Source organism: Podarcis melisellensis (assembly GCF_964234715.1).
Source record: "Podarcis melisellensis genome assembly, chromosome: 3".
Classification (NCBI taxonomy): Eukaryota; Metazoa; Chordata; class Lepidosauria; order Squamata; family Lacertidae; genus Podarcis; species Podarcis melisellensis.
In genome coordinates this window covers 56780008-56799299 of record NC_138530.1, presented here as the reverse complement: position 1 = coordinate 56799299, position 19292 = coordinate 56780008, and the positions used below count along the sequence as shown (strand labels likewise).

General features: G+C 41.3%; 1 protein-coding gene across 1 annotated transcript; it reads left to right on the top strand.

Moving 5' to 3' along the window:
* The first annotated feature begins 1920 nt into the window (after nt 1-1920).
* Nucleotides 1921-18079, top strand: GINM1 (glycosylated integral membrane protein 1). Its single transcript, XM_081905226.1, has 8 exons — nt 1921-2079; nt 6237-6287; nt 6857-6953; nt 9280-9431; nt 13381-13537; nt 14077-14207; nt 16592-16755; nt 17179-18079. The coding sequence occupies exons 1-8, from the start codon at nt 1960-1962 to the stop codon at nt 17279-17281; spliced, it is 975 nt and encodes a 324-aa protein (XP_081761352.1). The 5' UTR covers nt 1921-1959; the 3' UTR covers nt 17282-18079.
* The last annotated feature ends 1213 nt before the right edge of the window (nt 18080-19292 follow it).

The following is a 19292-nucleotide window of genomic DNA, read 5'->3' as shown; positions in this document are numbered from 1 at the left end:
AATTGGGGAGGGGGCGCTGCCTGTACCTAACAGTAAATTGTGCTTTGTGGAGGGCATACACATATTTCACAAGAACATCACTGAACCTGCAATTTGCTGTTTCCCTTTCAATTGCTCCTTCCCTCTGAGCCACCAGGCATAGAAAAATTCAGGAGTTAAACCATAGGCGTAGCCAGGATTTTTGTTAGGGGGGGCTGGACTTTTCGGGGTGGGTGAAGAACCGACGTAATGTTCAGTTTGTTAAGTATTTCTATTGTTTTACTGTGCTTGATGTAGGGGGGTGCAGCTGCCCCCCCACTGGCTATGCTCATGAGTTAAACTGAGCAATGAAGGAGTAATGGCTAAGTAATTATTCATATGTCCCCATCAACATTCAGCATAGCAACTGTAAATCATTCACTAAACAAATGGAAAGAGATCCCAGTAGGAATTGATTTGACAGAACAAAGTGGTTTAGGAGGAGTTATTGCCATCAATCCCATCCACAAATGAATCAACTGCATTACATTCACAAATTCTCAAAATACGTTTTTATTCTTGACAAGTTTAGATTCCCAGGTGGGGTGGGGATAAAGTAACTTCTTTCCAGCCACACCTGGATTTTAATTACTACAGTACTTTCGTCCCATTAATAGACTGGCTTTATGCAGCACATTGATTTCAATGGGATTAGGCAATTTGGATCATGCAGCAAGGTGATTCATGTCCTGATAGTTAGTCCATGTGAAATGGATTAACATGCATTTTGCTTCATAGTAAATTTTTTTAAAACAAAAAACCTGATTTTTAGTGTGCTTTTTTAGACCCTCATGAAATGGCGAAACAGCCAAGTGTTGCACTCTTTTCAGAGAGGCAACCATACCCGCCTTTAGAATAACAACTTACTCATTAACCCATTGCATTGGTAAGTGTGTTCATTGGGGTTCACTCTCAGGATTGCAGCATCACAGCCTCTTAAAAACATAAGAGCCATCCGCTGGATCAGGCCAAGGGCCCATCTAGTCCAGCCTCCTGTTCTCACAGTGGCCAACCAGTTGCCTGCAGGAAATCCGCAAGAAGGACTAGAGCAAGAGCACTCTCCCCTCCTGCAGTGTCCAGCAGCTGGCATTCAGAAGCAGTTGCCTCTCACCTTAGAGAGCAATAGCCATCATGGCTAGTCGCCACTGCATTGTTTACTCTTCCAGGTTCCTCTGCAATTACAACAGCCGACTACCACAGAGATGGCTTTCCCATGGTGACATTTCAGCTTTGCAATTCTCTGCCCAGAGAAGCTTGCTTGGTGCCCACACTAATGTATTTCTGGTGCCAAGGAAAAACGTTTTTTGAACTCCCAGGCTTTTAAACTTTATCTGTTTTATTTGATTTGTTTTGTTTTCCAAATAAAAATGCTGCCTTTTGCTTTGTTTCAACTTTCTGTTTTGTTTTTAGCATTATTCATTTCTGCTGTTTTTAACCCCACCTAAATAATATTCGAAGGCGGGGGGGGGGGGGAAACTCTGTATGGTAATACAGAAAAAGATAATGCTCTGGTGGGCATTATCAAGGGATGGATGCTGAGGAGCCTTCAGTGGTACCGTATGCACACTGAATAAAGCGGGATTTATTGGTGACTAAACCTGCATGCCTATTCTCATCTCTGCTAATTTGAGGAAGGAGGACTAATTTATTTGAGACAGGTTGCTCTTTCCCCCGCGCAAATCTCCTCTGGGCTGTTTGGCTCCAACTCCTAAGCCTTTCCCAAGGGAAACCTTTTTGACACGGCCTTTCTCCTGCCTTCAGCAGCACCTCTCCTAATCCTGCATCTTTCCCGGTTGTTTTGTTGTTGCTGCTGCTACTGTCTCCTCCTCTCCTCTCCTCTCCCCTCCCCTCCCCTGCCGGACTCCTCCCCGCCTCTGCTCCGCCTGCCGCCTCCTCTGGCTTTGTTGATGTTTCACTTTGTTTTAATTCCCGGCTCCCAAGATGGAGGCGGCGCTGGGGCCACGCGAGTTCCTGCGGCTGCTCCCGGGGCTCCTTCTGCTGCTGCCCTCCTGCCTGGCCGCCCCGGAGCCGACAGCCGCTTTCTCCCAGCTCGATAGCCAGGTAAGGGAGAGGAAGGGTCTCCGGGCAGCCTCATCTTTATTCTGACGGCACCAGGACGGAGAGTACGCGGAGGGAGTGGGGAAGAGGGGCGAGCAAAGTGGACACCTCGGAGGAGTCCGATAAAATCAAGAAACAAGAAATGCAGTGGGTTGGCCCCTAATCTTCCGTGCTCAGCAGCCCCTTAATTCGGAGTAAGGACTCGACATGCTGCTGTAGATAGGCGCGGCGGCGTTGCATTGTTTGTGTCTTGTCTAAGGAGCCGTGGGAGTGTGCAAGACTGAGTGTGACGTGCAGGAGCTTCGTGTGGACATCTCGAGATGGTGCCCTAGTGCCTACCTGTGTGAAATGCTCAGGCTTGTACACTTTGAAGGTGTGTGTGTGGGGGGGTTTCTTCCTCCCCCACGCCCAGCCCCGTGAAGGAGCGATTTGTATATTAATATGTATGCAGAATTGCATAAGATGTGGTATCAGGCCTTGTGTGGCTTGAATGTTGGTATGAAGTACGTCAGCTGCGTGCTTGCTATATATGCATACAGGCATATGCTATGGACCGAATGGATATGCGGTGAGAATACAGGATGTCCATTGGGCTAGGTAACACCAAGATTAGATTTTATTTGTCTGATTTGAACTTTGGGATTGAGTGCTTTCTTTAATGCATCTGGTCTGCATTGAGAGAAGAGCATGATATTTTCAACTGTTTCTGTGCGGAAGCCTTTAATGATAAGCTATCCAACAAAAACAAATTGCTTTTGAGTGGAAAATAAAGAGGAATGTTTAAGTGATTTGTAGGTGTTACAAATCCTGTCATTTGTGGGTGTTACTAGTAGTTTCTTTAAGTTAATCACATGTTATAGCTGTGTTAGCTTGAAGCACAGGAGTGGTTTTGGTACAGTGTCCTTTTCAAGCACTTAAGATGCTACTTCATTCAACTTCTGATAGCTAGCTAATTGCTAAGAGAGCTAACTCAAAATCTCCATCACAAACATCTGAACAAGCAACGATTAGATTTGGATTAACTTTATCCCTGGTTTTCAGTGTGATGGAAAGATATGGAAAGATCCACTTAATGAAGAACTAGCAAAGTAAATACCTCAAGTGGGTGTTTATAAGACACACACTCACTCTATGTTTTTTATATCGTTTATGAAGTTTCACATGAATATGCTGTACTAGAAAAGTCAATAACTTTGCTTCTTGAAAGCATTTTTTATTTTAGAAAAGGAAGGTGCAAGAGTCTTTAAAAGAGTGGTGCATATTTACTCTTCTGGTGGTAATTCTCTTCACTACTAGGGTGATGGCTACTTGCAAGAAACAGTGGGAAATGCGAGAATCGCCCTCTGTGTCTTTGTGTACGTAATGCACAAAGAGCAAAGGAATAGTTGACACATCATAAAACTTTGATATAAAGAATGCACTTATTTCTTAATAACCCCTAAGAAGTAGATGTGCTTGCATAAACATAAGGGTAAAAAGATTTTGATCAGTACAGGTGTTCATGACTTGCTAAGGGTCTGGACTGCCAAAAAGAAGTATTTTTGAGGTTCTTTTGTGATTTGTTTTCCTCTATAGCTATCTCAGTGATTCCTAGGAACTATAAAATCAACAGGAGAATATCTAAGAGGAAAGTGGTCAGAAGTTCTGTCCTTCAGGCAAAACACTGCTAGTGTTCATTCCATGAATCTGGAATGATCTTCCTTCAGTTGTTCTACTACTTCCCTACCTCCCTCTTCCCCAAAGAATTCTCATTTTCACCCTTAACATGTAATCTTTACATCTTATATTTTAAAGCCTCCAGAAAGGCTTATTGCACCACTAGAACCTGCTGGTAGAAGTTTACCTTCAGAATACAATTATTTTAGAAATATATCTTCTTGAAAAATTGTTAGAGGAAAGGACTAAGAAAGAAAGATATTGAAAGGCAAAATAATAAAATGTCTGTTCAGTCATTTGCTTATGGTGCAATCCTCCTACATGACCACTATTGCACAATTTCTTGAAATTTTTCTAAACTACGTAGAATATGCTCCACAGTTGACTCCCCCCCACTTTGTTCTGTCGAAATTACTCATTCTTTGCATTCATCACAAAGGGAACATTGTGAACTCTGGCCTTTTTGTCATAATTTTGCGGAATAGAGAGTTTTGAACTGAAGGGTCATTAAGTGCACCCAAGAAATACTCGACCCAGCCATGCAGTGTGTGTATTTGGCAGGGCAAAAAATGCTGGGACACCCAAGAGATGTGTAGTGTGTGTGAAAATAATATAATGTGTGAAAAGTACTGTTTTTTATTGATTTGTACTTTTTATTATTTAAAGTTTTATCACAACATTCACATTATGTGCCAGCATAAAAGGAGGGGAGGGGAAAAGAGTGCTGGGCGGGGTGACAGTTAAAGGAAATATAAACCAGGTTATACATACAAAGCCAGCATACCATCAGCTGAAGCACATATGCAGGCTAGTATACATTTGGTAAAATTCAGACCTAAGATGTTCATTGAAACTGCTGTACCTCAGTGAATTATTGTAAGGATAAATGAGCTTGGTGGTAGGGCTGGGTGATACCTGGTTTTCAACATCACGATATACCAATATATCACAATGTCTGAAATAAGGGTGAAGCTATGTAGAGGCATTGGCTGGCTTCATGGTTTTCCCCACATTGTGATTTTTGCATAGGGCACGCACACCCCCCCCCCCATGATTTGTGATAAATTGCCAGGTCAAAAATTAAGAAACCATATCATGGTATGGACTCTGCCCAGCTCTTCTTGGTGGTTAGGAAATCATGCACATTCTCCTAAGCGTCTTGGAGGAAAGATAGGACATAAATGCAAATAAACAAATAAACAATAAATAAATGAAGGAGTTCCAGAGAGGTTATGCAAACTTAGGTTTGCTAGCTGCAAACCACCCTAAGGGCTTTTTATTTTGTTTTCCTGAAAATATAAATGCCAGCAGTAATTTGGATTCCATCTCTGGTGCTAATTGAATTGTAAGGCAGAGAGCAGAAGTAAAGTATTGGTTAAACTTTTGATAAGTTAGACATTTGTCACAGTGTGGCACGTGCTCTCTATTCATGGCACTCTCACGCACTATGTTCTCATATATATAGCTTATAAGCAGTTGGTTGCCTTAATTTTTTTAATTAAAATATAAAGCAGGTGTGGGGAACCTTTGGCTTGTTAGCCCCAGCAATCATGGCCAATGGCTAGGGATGGTGGGAGATGTAGCACTGCAACATCTGGAGAGCCAAAAGTTCCTCACACATGAGCTAAAGGATAATGTGAACATACAACAAATAAGGATATAGTTAATATACCATCATTTTGACAGTTGTTTTAATATAGGAAAACCTGGATGTGGAATACAACTGGTGTAATACCTATTCCGGCGCTGTGGGTTAAACCACAGAGCCTAGGACTTGCCAATCAGAAGGTTGGTGGTTCAAATCCCCGCGACGGGGTGAGCTCCGGTTGCTCAGTCCCTGCTCCTGCCCACCTAGCAGTTCGAAAGCACATCAAAGTGCAAGTAGATAAACAGGCACCGCTCCGGCGGGAAGGTAAACGGCGTTTCAGTGCGCTGCTCTGGTTCGCCAGAAGCGGCTTAGTCATGCTGGCCACATGACCCGGAAGCTGTACGCCGGCTCCCTCGGCCACTAAAGCGAGATGAGCGCCGCAACCCCAGAGTCGGTCATGACTGGACCTAATGGTCAGGGGTCCCTTTAAAAAAAAAACCTATTCCAGCAACTCAGATGAGAACCTGTTGTGCATTGTAGAATGCAATGTTTATTATTACTCAATATCTGGGGCACAGATCAGGATAAACTGCAGAAAGTGGAAGTGACTTGGTGCCTTTTCATCAGATTATACGTTTTTTTTACCAACCACACCATGATCAACTGACTGCTAGATCTCACAGCTTTTGAAAACTTGGTTGTATTCAGTTCTTCATAATCTAAAGGTCTGTTATCTAGTTTTTATAAAATTATATTCTACTTTTTGAATATATAGGAAACACGGATAGATTAAAACTGGTATTGGAAAGGGTTTTGGAACTGGAAATAGAACCAGCTACCTAGTTGATGTCATATTGAGGAATCTGTAACATGTTTCTTTCTTTGAAACCTCTTCCTCCTTCTCTCACACTTGCAGGAAAGCATCAAGATTAAAGTTACAATGCTGGAAAACAACAGGGATGGGCAGGTATGTCAGACTTCCTGTACTTGCTTTAGCTTAGCCTTTTATCTTGTGATTGTGATCAGTCAGTGGAAATCAAGCATGTATTTAGGGTCTAACTAATCTGTGATAGATACAGAGTAGAAGGAACCGTTGATGGTAGCAAGTGATGGCACCATGTGACTTCTTGTTTTGCTCCCCTAAAAGATTATTGTGATCAGTGGGAATTGCTTGTGCCTACTGAATGGTTGGTGTAGCTTTGCAAAGCATTTTGGGGTGTCTCCAGGGAATACAGAGGTGAGAGGATGCAGAATCCTGTGGATCCTCAGCCTCGCTCACTCCATTTTGACCACTACCACCAGCAAAACATCTACACCTGCAGAGCTTTCCAGACATGTACTGGGGGACCTCTGGTGCCAGCTGCATCCCATAACCAGTTGAATGTCAGTTCCATGATTGCAGCCTTAACTTCTTAATGTCTGAATTTTGGTAATTGCTAAAATGATTATTTAGATCAAATAATCTTAACAATTGTGCTTGACCTTGTATTACAAAATGTGGACATTTAACATGTTTGATTCTGTTATTTTCTTTAGGTCATCCTTAATATTACCTATGTAAATGGTCAGGTGTATGTAAATGACTTTCCGCTGAAGAGTGGAGTTGCTCGGATTAAATGTCAGACTTTAATATGTAAGTATTGTTTAATTCCTTACCTGTGCTGTGTGCCCCCATGCAGTTCACCACTCATGAATAATGGTATAATAAATAAGTAACACTATACTATATACGCATCTGTACTGTTAAAAATAAATCTCCACTGTTAAGGTATATTTAAAATAGAAAAAATATGAAATGGAGTGCCCTCTCTATTTCTCATCCACAGTGCTCATATATTCTGCCCATAAAAAATAATGAGTTCAAACCTTCCCTTTCTGGAACAGTTAGCGAAGTTCCTGTTCAGTTAATTTATTTGCTAAAGGCAAAGAATTTGTGCCGTAGACTAGGCAGTATAAATGCAAGGATGTGACTCCACCCTGATAAGTCCTGTCTGTCTCCTTTCTTAAACTGGCATATATCCAGATACAGTTGTGTAAAAGAAAGAATAATAATAGAATGTTGGGAGAGTCTTTCCGATAATCTTTGCAAAACACTTCTCCTGTAGACTTTCTTAGTTTAAGTTCAATCTCTGCTAGAACTAGAGATTTGATTGAAAAGATTTCCTAGTAATTTTTATAATGTAGTTATTGAAAATGGAAATACTGTTTCCCCACCCCCTCCCAATCTGCTTTGTCCTGGACAGAAACATCCTGATTTGGGTATACAGGCAACATTTTACATAATGAATGAAGCTAAAGCAATTACTTTCCATGGAAGAACATTTTATGCACAGAGTAGTCTCTTGATGCACTGGTTATGGGTGGTCTCAAGGTGAAGTTCTGAGATCATCTACCCTTTATGATCAGCTCTTGCACTAAGGGCATGCTAATGTGTTTTAAGCATTGGCTTTTGAAAGCCTAAAACATTATGCATTAATAACTAAACATGGTTTACTTTAAGGAGACCAGGCAGTGGCTCATCATGGTTTAGATGTAGCAAAAGTGCTCCTATGCTTTAAAAAATTAGTATAGATCTTCTAAAGGAAGTAAGTTCTCTTGAACTGAGCAGGGCGTATGTCTCAATAACCATATTTAGAAATGAGCTCTCATTGTTCTTTACTCAGATGCAGTCAACTCTCAAACCGTCACAATACAAATTTGTATTGATTTAATATAAAATCTAACTGCTGTTGGTTCTGTAAGCCTTACGTTTGAGTTTCTGTTAAATTTCCAAGATAAGAATATAAAATGGTTCTGGGGTTGTATAATAAGAGTGCATGTTATTACTTCCCACAATGCATTCAGACATCCACTTTGCCTTACTGGAGGGATGGAGGGAGGTCAGGGTAGGAGGGGGTCTCAACTGACACTAAATACCCCAAGACTGATTTGACTTGTGTATTGTGGATAGAAGCTGCCTACATATTACCAACAGGGTTGGACGCATGCATGTGCAAAGCCAGCAAGACAGCCGCTCCTTCCCTAACAGAAATGTCCATAGGAGCAAGGATATAGTACTTGCCCCTGGGGCAGGGAGTTTGGATGATTGAATGGAAGCAAGTGTCCTATCGTTTGCTTTCCTTCATTTTTGTGCCAAAAAGTTGTGGGGAGATTGGTCTTGGTAGACATGGTACACGCGGGTGGCGCTGTGGTCTAAACCACTGAGACTCTCGGGCTTGCCGATCAGAAGGTCAGTAGTTTGAATCCCCATGATGGGGTGAGCTCCTGTTGCTCTGCCCCAGCTCCTGCCAACCTAGCAGTTCGAAAGCACACCAGTGCAAGCAGATAAATAGTTATCACTGTGGCGGGAAGGTAAATGGCGTTTCCGTGCGCTCTGGTTTCCATCACAGTGTCCTGTTGCACCAGAAGCGGTTTAGTCCTGCTGGCCACATGACCAGGAAAGCTGTCCATGGACAAATGCCAGCTCCCTTGGCCTGAAAGCGAGATGAGCTCTGCAACCCCATAGTCGCCTTGGACTGGACTTAACCGTCCAGGGGTACTTTACCTTTACCTAGACACTTGCTGTGTGCACTTATCTGAACACTATACCTGCTCCCCTTTCTCTGCTACCAATTTTCACAAGTCCAAGCTTTAGTGGGAATGCAGTGCTGAACTCAGTTCTTGGGAACCCTATGGAATGAAGGAGGCTGCTTGTGTTTCCACTTGATCTTTAGGAAAACAAATACGCAGGTGATAAAAAGTATTCTTGTTTGCATTCAGGAAAACCTTTGTACTCTCTTGGCCCATGACCACTTCTTTTGAAAGCTGCCTTGAATCCAGCAACAAGCAGTTCTGTTCCAGTGCAGTGAGGAGCCAAATCTAATCTGAAATGCACCGATCACCCATTTATGTGTACCTTGTTTATAGAGATCATATCTCTCTATATAACCACTATATGACACACAGTTCTTCATTGATAGTGGAGAGTAGTAACTCTGAAACACTACAGGAAGAGGAGCGATTAGGAATTGTCAGCGTTCGCATTATGGTCCACGAATGGCCGATGGCATCCAGATCCAACTTGCGATTGATTGTTGTTCAAGAGGAAGTGACAGAAATTGATGAAAAGCGGGTAAGTCATACCACTTTAAATTATTGTATTTGTTGGCCAGTTTTTAAATTCATTGGAGCACTTTGTTCCACCGTGAATGGGTAGTTTAGTTGTATGATATGATACAGTGTCCGATGTTTATGCTATTATATGTCCTCTTTGGGCAGTGGACCCCAAGTACATTATTTATTTACTTTAAGTATATTCTGCTCCGTATTTAAACAAAAACATTGAAGCTGTTTACTAAAGGAATCAATCTAAAAAAATGCAATACAAATTCCACATTTAAAACTAAACAGCAGCAGCAACAGTCACCCCACATTTTGAGTAACATAAGCAACAATAAATATCTTTTAAAATATACATAAGTAAAAGAACTAAAAACCACAAAACAAATAGGATTTAAAAAGAAACCATAACACCACAACAATATATACTGTATATCATCACCAAACAGGGCTTTCCAGGGACAGGGAGAAGACAGGGCTCATCTAGGCTGGGACCCATTGGAAAGCCAGCCCTGCTGCTGTCACATAATGATATTGACCTAATACCTGTTAACAGAATTTCTAGTATACAGCTCTTTTCAACTGTAGTCTGATCTTATTGTAAAATCCACTCCTGTACTGCAGAAATTAATGATTATAATCAAGAAACTGTCAAAAGAGACACTCTCTTTCTTCTTGTTGCCACACACATTTAGTAACAGTGCTTTCAAAGAAAAAGGGTTCTGAGTTCTATAAAAGTGACAAAACTCTTCCTCTCAAATAGTTCTGGTATCCTGGTGATTTACTTAAAATGTATGGTGTTTTTAAATTTTCAGCATGAGATAACTTGCCACACCCAGTTGAGTATTGTGTACCACTGTGTACAGTACAGTACTGTTTACAGTAGTTCTGTGTTGTATTGTGTTTAGTGCTCTAATTGTTTTATACAATATGCTCAGAAATGTGAAATGAACTAAGTGTGAAGTGAACTACTAGGTATTGTTTGCTTCAACTCTACTGTTCAATGCTCAAGTCTAAGTTTCAACAGAAGTGTCAGTGTGGATATGTAATTCTTGATTATGTCAGCATTCCAGCTTGGGCACCTGAAAGCCTGGCAGAGGGCTGAACGATAAAACTTACACCAACAAACGGCATCCTGCTACATTCCTCTTCATTGACATGTCTCTAAATTGTTAGGGTTTAGCACTTTACAGTCAGATTGGATTCCACCCCCTCTTCACAACTCATCATGTAAGTGTTGGCATCAGGTAGTATGATCTGAATTACTAGTGACAAAAGGGCAGGAAAATAAACAAACCAGTTCTGTAATTAATATATGACGGTGCTCTAATTTTGGTGCCAAGACTTATTCAGTGAGCACTCATGGCATCCCATCTCCTCCTAAAGAGTTAATAGATTGGTGATTTGTTTAGAAAGTTTTGTTTTCTGAATTCCAGCATTAGAGAACTTTCCCCATCCAGTTGCATTCTATGCATAATGGGGAATTGTTGCCCAGTAAGTCTGTGTTGTGTTATTTTTAGCACTCCCATTGTTTTATGCACTACACTCAGTCTGCTGCTTATTTCTGAGTGTGATAAATGCAGCCATTAGTTTGTTTAAATACATTTTTTTCAGCTGAAGAGTAGGGTAAAAATACTTCAAAATACATATGCCTGTTCTTTCTCTTCCTTTTTAAGGGAGAACCAGTCAGGATATTAAGTACAATTACTGAAGCTTAAATGACAGCAACAGACACTTTGGAAACAAGTTCTACTGATTCAGAGTCATTTACTTCCTATTAATCACACTTGGTAGAGTTTACACATCATTTATTAAAGATTTCTCATTACCATACTATTCCAGGCGACGTGATTCACAAGAGGCCTGTCTCATTTTTATCCCCATTGACTTTTGTAAATTGTACCACACTGTTGCAAGCAACAAATGGCATAAAGACTTCACAGCAGAATGACAAATTCTATTCTGCATTGAGTTCAGAATGTGGCATATTACAACAAAAATCCTACACCTTTATAGTGACAACTTGGGGGTGGGAAACACCTTGAGGCCTTGGTAAAAAGCCCCTGTGAAAATCAGCCCGACACTTGGTGGCAACTGAAAGGGCAACTTCATTGTTATGAGTGATCAGAAAAGGGAACTTTGTGGGGCTGTATGTTAATATAACCATAGAAAAGCTCAGGACGTTACTGGTTCAAATCCACACAGAGGCAGAAACATTTTAGGGAGATGGGTGCAGTCCAGGTAGGTCGGAGAAGCACTGGTGTCAGCAGCTCTGAAGAGCTACTTCCAGTCAGTATTGACCGAGCAGTTAACATGCTACTCTCCATATGCCATGGACTATAACTTCCAACTTTCCTGACCATTGGCCATGCTGGAGCCCAACAACATCTGACGCATAGCTGTCAATGTTTCCCTTTTTTAAAAGGAAATTCCCTTATTCTGAATAGGATTCCTCGCAAGAAAAGGGAAAAGTTGACAGCTATGATCTGACAGGCACTATGATAGCTGTAAACAATACTGAGCTGGATGGACAAATAATCTGACTCGGTATAAGGCAACTTATACTATATATTTTTCCAGTTTCACAGAACTGAAAATAAAAGGGTGCCATTATTTAAGTCTCTGGGATATTCCTTCCTTATCTGAGTGCAGTCATGGTGGTAGAGGGTCCTGTGTTTGGATTAGAATGAAGGGGCAGATTCCTTCCATCCCATGATTTTGGAACTCAGGAGGCAGAACTTTCCAGGAATTGGTGTGTTCATGGTCAGTCATGTCCACGTATGGGAGCATCATTTGGAAGGGAGGGGGAAGGAGCAAGCCATTCATTCATTCCCTCCCATCCAGTCAAACAGAGGCAGCTCCTTTCTTCATCAGTTAGGCCACAGCTAACAGATGCTGTTCTGTGGATAGTTCTATTAGCCAGATGCACGAAATACTAGCATTGAGATCATCAGATGAAACTGACAGCTCATACAGGAATTAATATTTGGCACAGAATTATTCGCGATTCTCTTCTTCAATTACTTTAAAACAAAACAGCATTCCCATACCACATGACACTGCTGCTTTTTCATACTTCCCCACATTGGCCCTCATTCTAGAGAGATGATGTTCAGCATGTTTATGTTGTAGTGGGTAGGCCCCATTTCCTGGTAATGTTTTAATGAAAGATTAGGATCATGGGTTTGTTGGCTATTTGCAGATTAGTTGCACTGCAGAAAGCTTGTTGGGGAGACCACACATTACAAGGAACACAAAATAACTTTAGCTAGGTTTTAATAACAAAAACAAAAACTTTTTACATTAAATATATCAAATGTAACCCAACCACCAGGGTACCGCAAGAGCTAGGTGCTGCTCTTTATATACTATACCCAATTGTTGACACAGCTTAATTAACAGAACTTAACAGCACCTGCTATACTGCTTCACAGCTGTAAAACTAGGTCACGTAATTTGCTCTGGCCCTTAAAGAAATACACATCTTGTGGAACAATAATGAACCTTCAAATTTCAAGAGACAATTCAACAGGATTGCTCTTTAGAAGAGAGTTGATATCACATTCTGCCCTTCACCTTAATATCTCTTTAGTGAGACTCCAAAAAGGGCTACAGTGAGTGGAATCTTTATTTAACGAGGAAGAACCATGGTTCACTGGTAGAGCATCTGCATGGCCTGGAAAGGTATGAGGTTCAGTCCCCAGCATCTCCAGTTTGGGCTGGGAATGGCTCCTGCCTGAAGAGTGGCTACTGGTCAGTGTTGACAATATTGCGCTAGATGGACCATTGGTCTGGCTCAGTATAAGGCAGCTTCCTATGTTCCTAAATCAAACAGACTTTTCATCTTGGCATTCTGTTTATCTTTTATACATCTGCCTTTTTGTTTTCACCATTTCAAAAAAGCACCTACCGCTCTGGTTTCAAGAGGATTGCTCATAAATAGTTATACTTCTCTTTTGCAGGTTCAGCAAGATGAAGTGACTGAAATAGACATCTTGGTAAAGGACTTAAGAGTCCTTAGGCACTCAAATTACACTGTTCCTTTGAAGGAGAGCATGCTGTATTCCATCCCCAGAGACAATGATATCTTGTTCACACTTCCAAACATTGCAGGAAAAGGTATGCAGTGATGCTGATCTCTGACAAACCGGTTTGACTTCTTCATTACAGAAAGTGTTGCCATAATTTTTTGCCTTTTCATTTAAGTTTTCCTGTATTACTTTTCAGTATCCATACACCGAAAGGGAGAACATCCAATCTATTTTAAGTTGATTGATTTTAAAATGTCTATAGGCTGCTTTTCCGATGTTCTAAGTGGTGTGCATCATTTAAGAACAACTTGGTAAATGAAAGCAGCAAATAATGATAAAACAATCCCCAAACTAGTGAATCAGCCAAAATGCCAGCTAAGAAGTCTTTCAAGTCTTATGGGAAATGGCCAGAAATTGACTCCTCAATTTTAAAGGCAGGTCAAATTTGTTTGTCATTCTTTTTAGTATGTTGTATTGTGAAACAAAATGCACAAGTATATTTGGATATACTCAAAATGTAGCATTACTTTGTTATTTTGCTTGCTTGCTTTCCCCTGGAATTATCTATGGAGGTGGGGAGGCATCTACTTGTTAAGCTAACCTCTTTCTTTTCTTTTTAAAAAATAGATATTGAAAGCCCACTACAAACAACCAGTCACTACCTTCTAAGACAAGTAGAAACTACAGTGGATGAAGAGACAATGCCTGGCAAGTTGCCAGAGACTCCTCTCAGAACAGAGCCTCCATCCTCTTATAAGGTCTTTTCTGTTACTGTTACACCACTATTGTAGGGTGGGGCATTCTCGTGAGACATTCCAGGAGCCTAAATTATGTGGGGGACAACAAAACAGCAGGGCAGAGTACTGCTGGGACAGAGGAAACTGCTCCCTACCCTTTCCAAATAATATCATAGAGTTATTCTGATTGCAGAAGGGACTTCAACCCAAAACCCCAATGGTAGGGAAGGCCAAGAGCTGGGTATATATGCACCTTTCAGAGATGAGAATTCACAGTGCCCGAGGCCAAGCTTGTGTGTTCTCAGCTCCTTTCCTCCAGGGATATGAGAGCAGAGGTGCCTTTTTTACACATTCAGCTGAACTCTTACTGGTTGGGAGCATGGCCTGTGGGCATGGTCTTCCTCCTGCTCTACAAGATGATTGAACATATGTCATGTTCATCAAGGAGCTGAATGTTTCTTGGCTGTAACTGAACACAAAATAGAAATGTTAATTTAAACATGAAAAAGAAAACATGAAACCAAACTAATAACCAAATGTATTATAGTCAAAATTGTGTGCAAAAAAAGACATATATACCTTGAGCTAAAATGTATTGGTATTTGTATACTAATTCTAGAAGTTTCAGATCCAAGATAAGCAAATTAAAAGTTCCAGGAATTAAAGAAAAGCATATATTTAAAACATAGTTAAAATATGAGAAACCTAATGGTGATAATCTATTTCCTACTCCTGGGTATAAAAATCCACAGGCCCCACTTGGAGTGGTGTTAGGGAAAGGTAAAGGGACCCTTGACCATTAGGTCCAGTCGTGACCGACTCTGGGGTTGTGGCGCTCATCTCGCTGTATTGGCCGAGGGAGCCGGCGTACAGCTTCCGGGTCATGTGGTCAGCATGACTAAGCCGCTTCTGGCAAACCAGAGCAGGGCACGGAAACGCCGTTTGCCTTCCCACCGGAGTGGTACCTATTTATCTACTTGAACTAGTGTGCTTTCGAACTGCTAGGTTGGCAGGAGCAGGGACTGAGCAACGGGAGCTCACCCCGTCGCGGGGATTTGAACCGCCAACCTTCTGATCGGCAAGTCCTAGGCTCTGTGGTTTAACCCACAGCGCCACCCGCGTCCCTCTTGGAGTGGTGTTAGTCTGCATCAAAGAGGACATTACATATAATAAATTTAAAATCATAAAAGAAGAAATCCATTCACAGAAATACCAGGCCTCCAAAATAATATATTATGAACATGTTATTATGCTCCTGACCAAAATTCTGATGATGATTTTCAGACAGACAAGCCGGGTAGGCAGCCAAAGGAGAAACTATTGTGATAATGGACAACTTAAATTATCCTCACTCTGGGTAAATATCAGGTCATAACAAAAAGACAAATTTCTAGATACAATAAATACTTGTGTCTCAAATTCAGCATTTCATAATCAGCTTTCCCAGAAAGTGCAGTAGCGTGGCATTCAGTTTCAGAAGAGGAAGTGTCTAAAAATGAGAGGTTAGTTACAAAGGAAGTTGAAAAATTTCTGCTTACTGCTGCAGTTCCCAGAGCCATTTTCCATACTCTCACCAATGGTCTCCCAAGTCTCTGGAACAGATTTTTGAGGGACATGGCAGGGTTATAGAGAGAAGAAGTAAATTGGCACAAACGACTTCTCCTTCTCTTATATAAACAGACCACTCTGCTAGATCAAAAGCTGTTCCCGTATCACCCAATAATTATAACAGAGTCAGATAAAAATGTACAGGTGCAAACGAGTCCAAGAGAACGGCAGTGTGGTTAAATAGCAACATCAAGGAAGCTGTCAAAGGCGAGTTAGTATCCTTTTTGAACAAAGGAGGGAAACAAAACAAAATTGGCTGAAACAAGTGTAAATTTATGAGGCAAGCACAGAAGGAATTTGAGAAGTTTCAGGCAACTGGGGGTGGGAGAGGGGAAGAGAAACTTTCCTTCCATGATCTTCTTTTTGCTCACTTATCTTAAGATCTAAGTATCTGTGTGGATTCAGCATATATATCATGTGCTGAAGGCATAGAAGAGTAAAAAGCTGCTGCCGCCAGGCTGTGCTTGCAAACTTCTCCTCTAAACTGGCCACTGTTGGATAGAGTGCAGGGTTAGAGCCACCAGTCTGATCCACCCCCGCTAGTCTTGATTTCTCAATGGGATGTGAAATATGCTTTATTAAGAGTGACTCATGCCCACCTTTTACTGTCAGCCCACTGTTTATTTATCAGTAAATAAATAGTGGTTGAGAGCTAAAAAGATCATTTAAATTGTAGCAGTTGGGCTTCCGAAGAGGATCTATGGTCTGAGATTTGAAGCAGATATACCACCTTCTGTGTTTAGTGGATCAGGGCATCAGTGATGGGTATTTAACTGGCAGTATTGTTGCATTTGCAGGTGATGTGCCAGTGGGTGGAATACCTGAGAAAAGAGCTCTGCAGGTTCTGGCTCCAGTCCTTTCCAGTGTTCTTTGATCTAATGTTGGTCATTGTTGTTGGAGTTGTTGGAGCAGCTTTAATCATCAAAGTCTTAAAAGTGTTTTGCCCCTCATGTGAACCCAGGTAAATGCCTTTCTACGTTTCATTCTGTAGAAGCAAACTTCAGAAAAAAGGAGCTTATTTCTGACTACTGTTTTCTTTCCCTGCTAAAATTCTAGTGAGCATAGTCCAGTTCCACAAATGTAGCTCTCCTAAAATATTATAATATATTGACCCTTTTAAAACCATTCTTCTGTATTTCAGGTGCAGCTGTTTTGAACAGTTGCCCTTCCTAATAGGCACTATAAATATAAATGTAGAAGACAAACTTTTTTTTAACAGTCTTAGCTTACCATGCTTACATATCTGTTGAAGTAAACTTGTTTTTGTTGTACAGTTTTCAGTTCTGATGCTGAAACAACACTATTAAACTGGGCATGACAACTGGTAAGAAAAACCTTGAATTTCTGAAGTCTAGATTTTAATGACTACCTGCTTCTTTTTCAGGGGAGTCCTTCAGGTTGATCTCAGTGTCGTCCCTGTGGTTGCGATCAGCTTACTTCCAGATATTCCAGAGAAGACAGATAATATAGAGGAAAAATGTATTTAAACACATTCACCTTAATTGTATGAATTTGTTGACATGGTATTTGACACTTGATTCTTAATATATTGTGTACCCTTTCCTATACAGACTATGAACTATCAATGTTTTAAAATGTTTTAAGAGGCCCCAAAGACTACATCTCCACTTCAACTACCTTAATAAGTTATTGACAGAAGGGGGGAAATAGCAGTTTCCTTCCATAAGGACTTCAGCAAGTTCTAACTTCTATGAAGTAATTTTCCATCTCCTCATAAAATCACCCCGACTACACTGGTTGCATGAACCTGCCACACTAATCTAAATAACCTGCTGCCTTGAAACATCCTGAGATTTCAGTAATGATACGGGAACATAATTAAGACTGCAGCCTTAAGCTCCACAGAGCAATGAAAATAATTAGTGATTAGACCCCAGCAACATGGAACAGCATGGACAGAATTGTACACACCTGTGAGAAAAGGAAAGCTAATTTAGGCCTGCTGTCCTTAAGCGTGCCTTATGGGAGAGGTCGAGAGATAGCTTTCATCCTGCTCTTACAACAAATTCAGTATTGGTGCGGTGCTTTTTGGTGCATGAAAGGCAATCTAACATTACAAGCACTTTATTCAGTCATTTTTTTTAAAAGGCCTCTTCCCACTAAAAGTTGAGTTTGTAAAACTGTACTTCTTGAAGTTGCAGTACAGTATAAATGCCTCTTAGCCAAGAGAAAATGTCTTCAAGATCCCGATTTACTAAGAATTGTTTTACATATGGATTTGTACGATCACAGCTTTACAATAAATCCTTATCTGTTGAGAGAAACTGGAGGCCTTGTATCATTCATGTCTATCAAGGAGAGCAAGGCCTGACACTTGCAAAACTGGTTTGCTTCGTATATTTTAAAGGGGGTGGTTTATTTCACAGAGTTGCTAAGCTACCCTTCAGCATTACTGCTCCGAACATGCCTAACAAAAACACACCAGATGTATTTAACTGCTTAGAGGCGAAGAAAGCAGCAATGTAAAATAAATTCTCAGCAGCAGATAAAAAACCCAATCACAGATTTAAAAAGCTTTAGGATTGTGTTGAAGGGACGCGGGTGGCGCTGTGGTCTAAACCACTGAGCCTAGGGCTTCCCAATCAGAAGGTCGGCAGTTCGAATCCCCGCGACGGGGTGAGCTCCCATTGTTTGGTCCCAGCTCCTGCCAACCTAGCAGTTCGAAAGCACAAAGTGCAAGTAGATAAATAGGTACCGCTCCGGCGGGAAGGTAAACGGCATTTCCGTGTGCTGCTCTGGTTTGCCAGAAGCGGCTTAGTCTTACTGGCCATATGACCCAGAAGCTGTCTGTGGACAAACACTGTCTCCCTCGGCCAATAGAGCGAGATGAGCGCCACAACCCCAGAGTCGTCTGTGACTGGACCTAATGGTCAGGGGTAACTTTACCTTTAGGATTGTGTTGAGTGTTGCTCAGCTGACCATAAGGAGTCTGTCAGCAGAATAGGGAGGGAAGCAGCATCTCCTCCCCTGCACATCCCTCCTAAATTAATCTGGAGGGCTGGGGACTTTCCAGAGCAGATTTGGAGAGAAGAAGGGAAATTGCTTTGCTCCTCATTCTGCTGCTGGAAGCCTTACATTCAGCCAAGCAACACCACTGAATACAGCTGAATGATCAAATGCTACTTTGGGGGCTCTTTCTACAGCTGAAAGATGGCACATAAATGCCTTTATAACATGAAAGCTAAAAGGCCTGGGGAAATAAAAAATATATTTGCTTGGTGCCAGAAAGATAACGGAGGATGCAACAACTGAAAAAGCCCACATCCTAGCTGCTGCCTGCATTACCTTTGGAGATGGGAGGACCCTCATCTCAGCATGAGGGCAGGTTCATGTGGCTATCAAGCCTATGACTTCACGTGAAAAGAATGCCTTCAAATATTTTATATTGAAAAGTACTCCACTTTTGAGATAACTGCCATGCTAGAACACAAAGCACTACATATTCATAATACTGAAATGCTACTGCTGCTTGGTGAA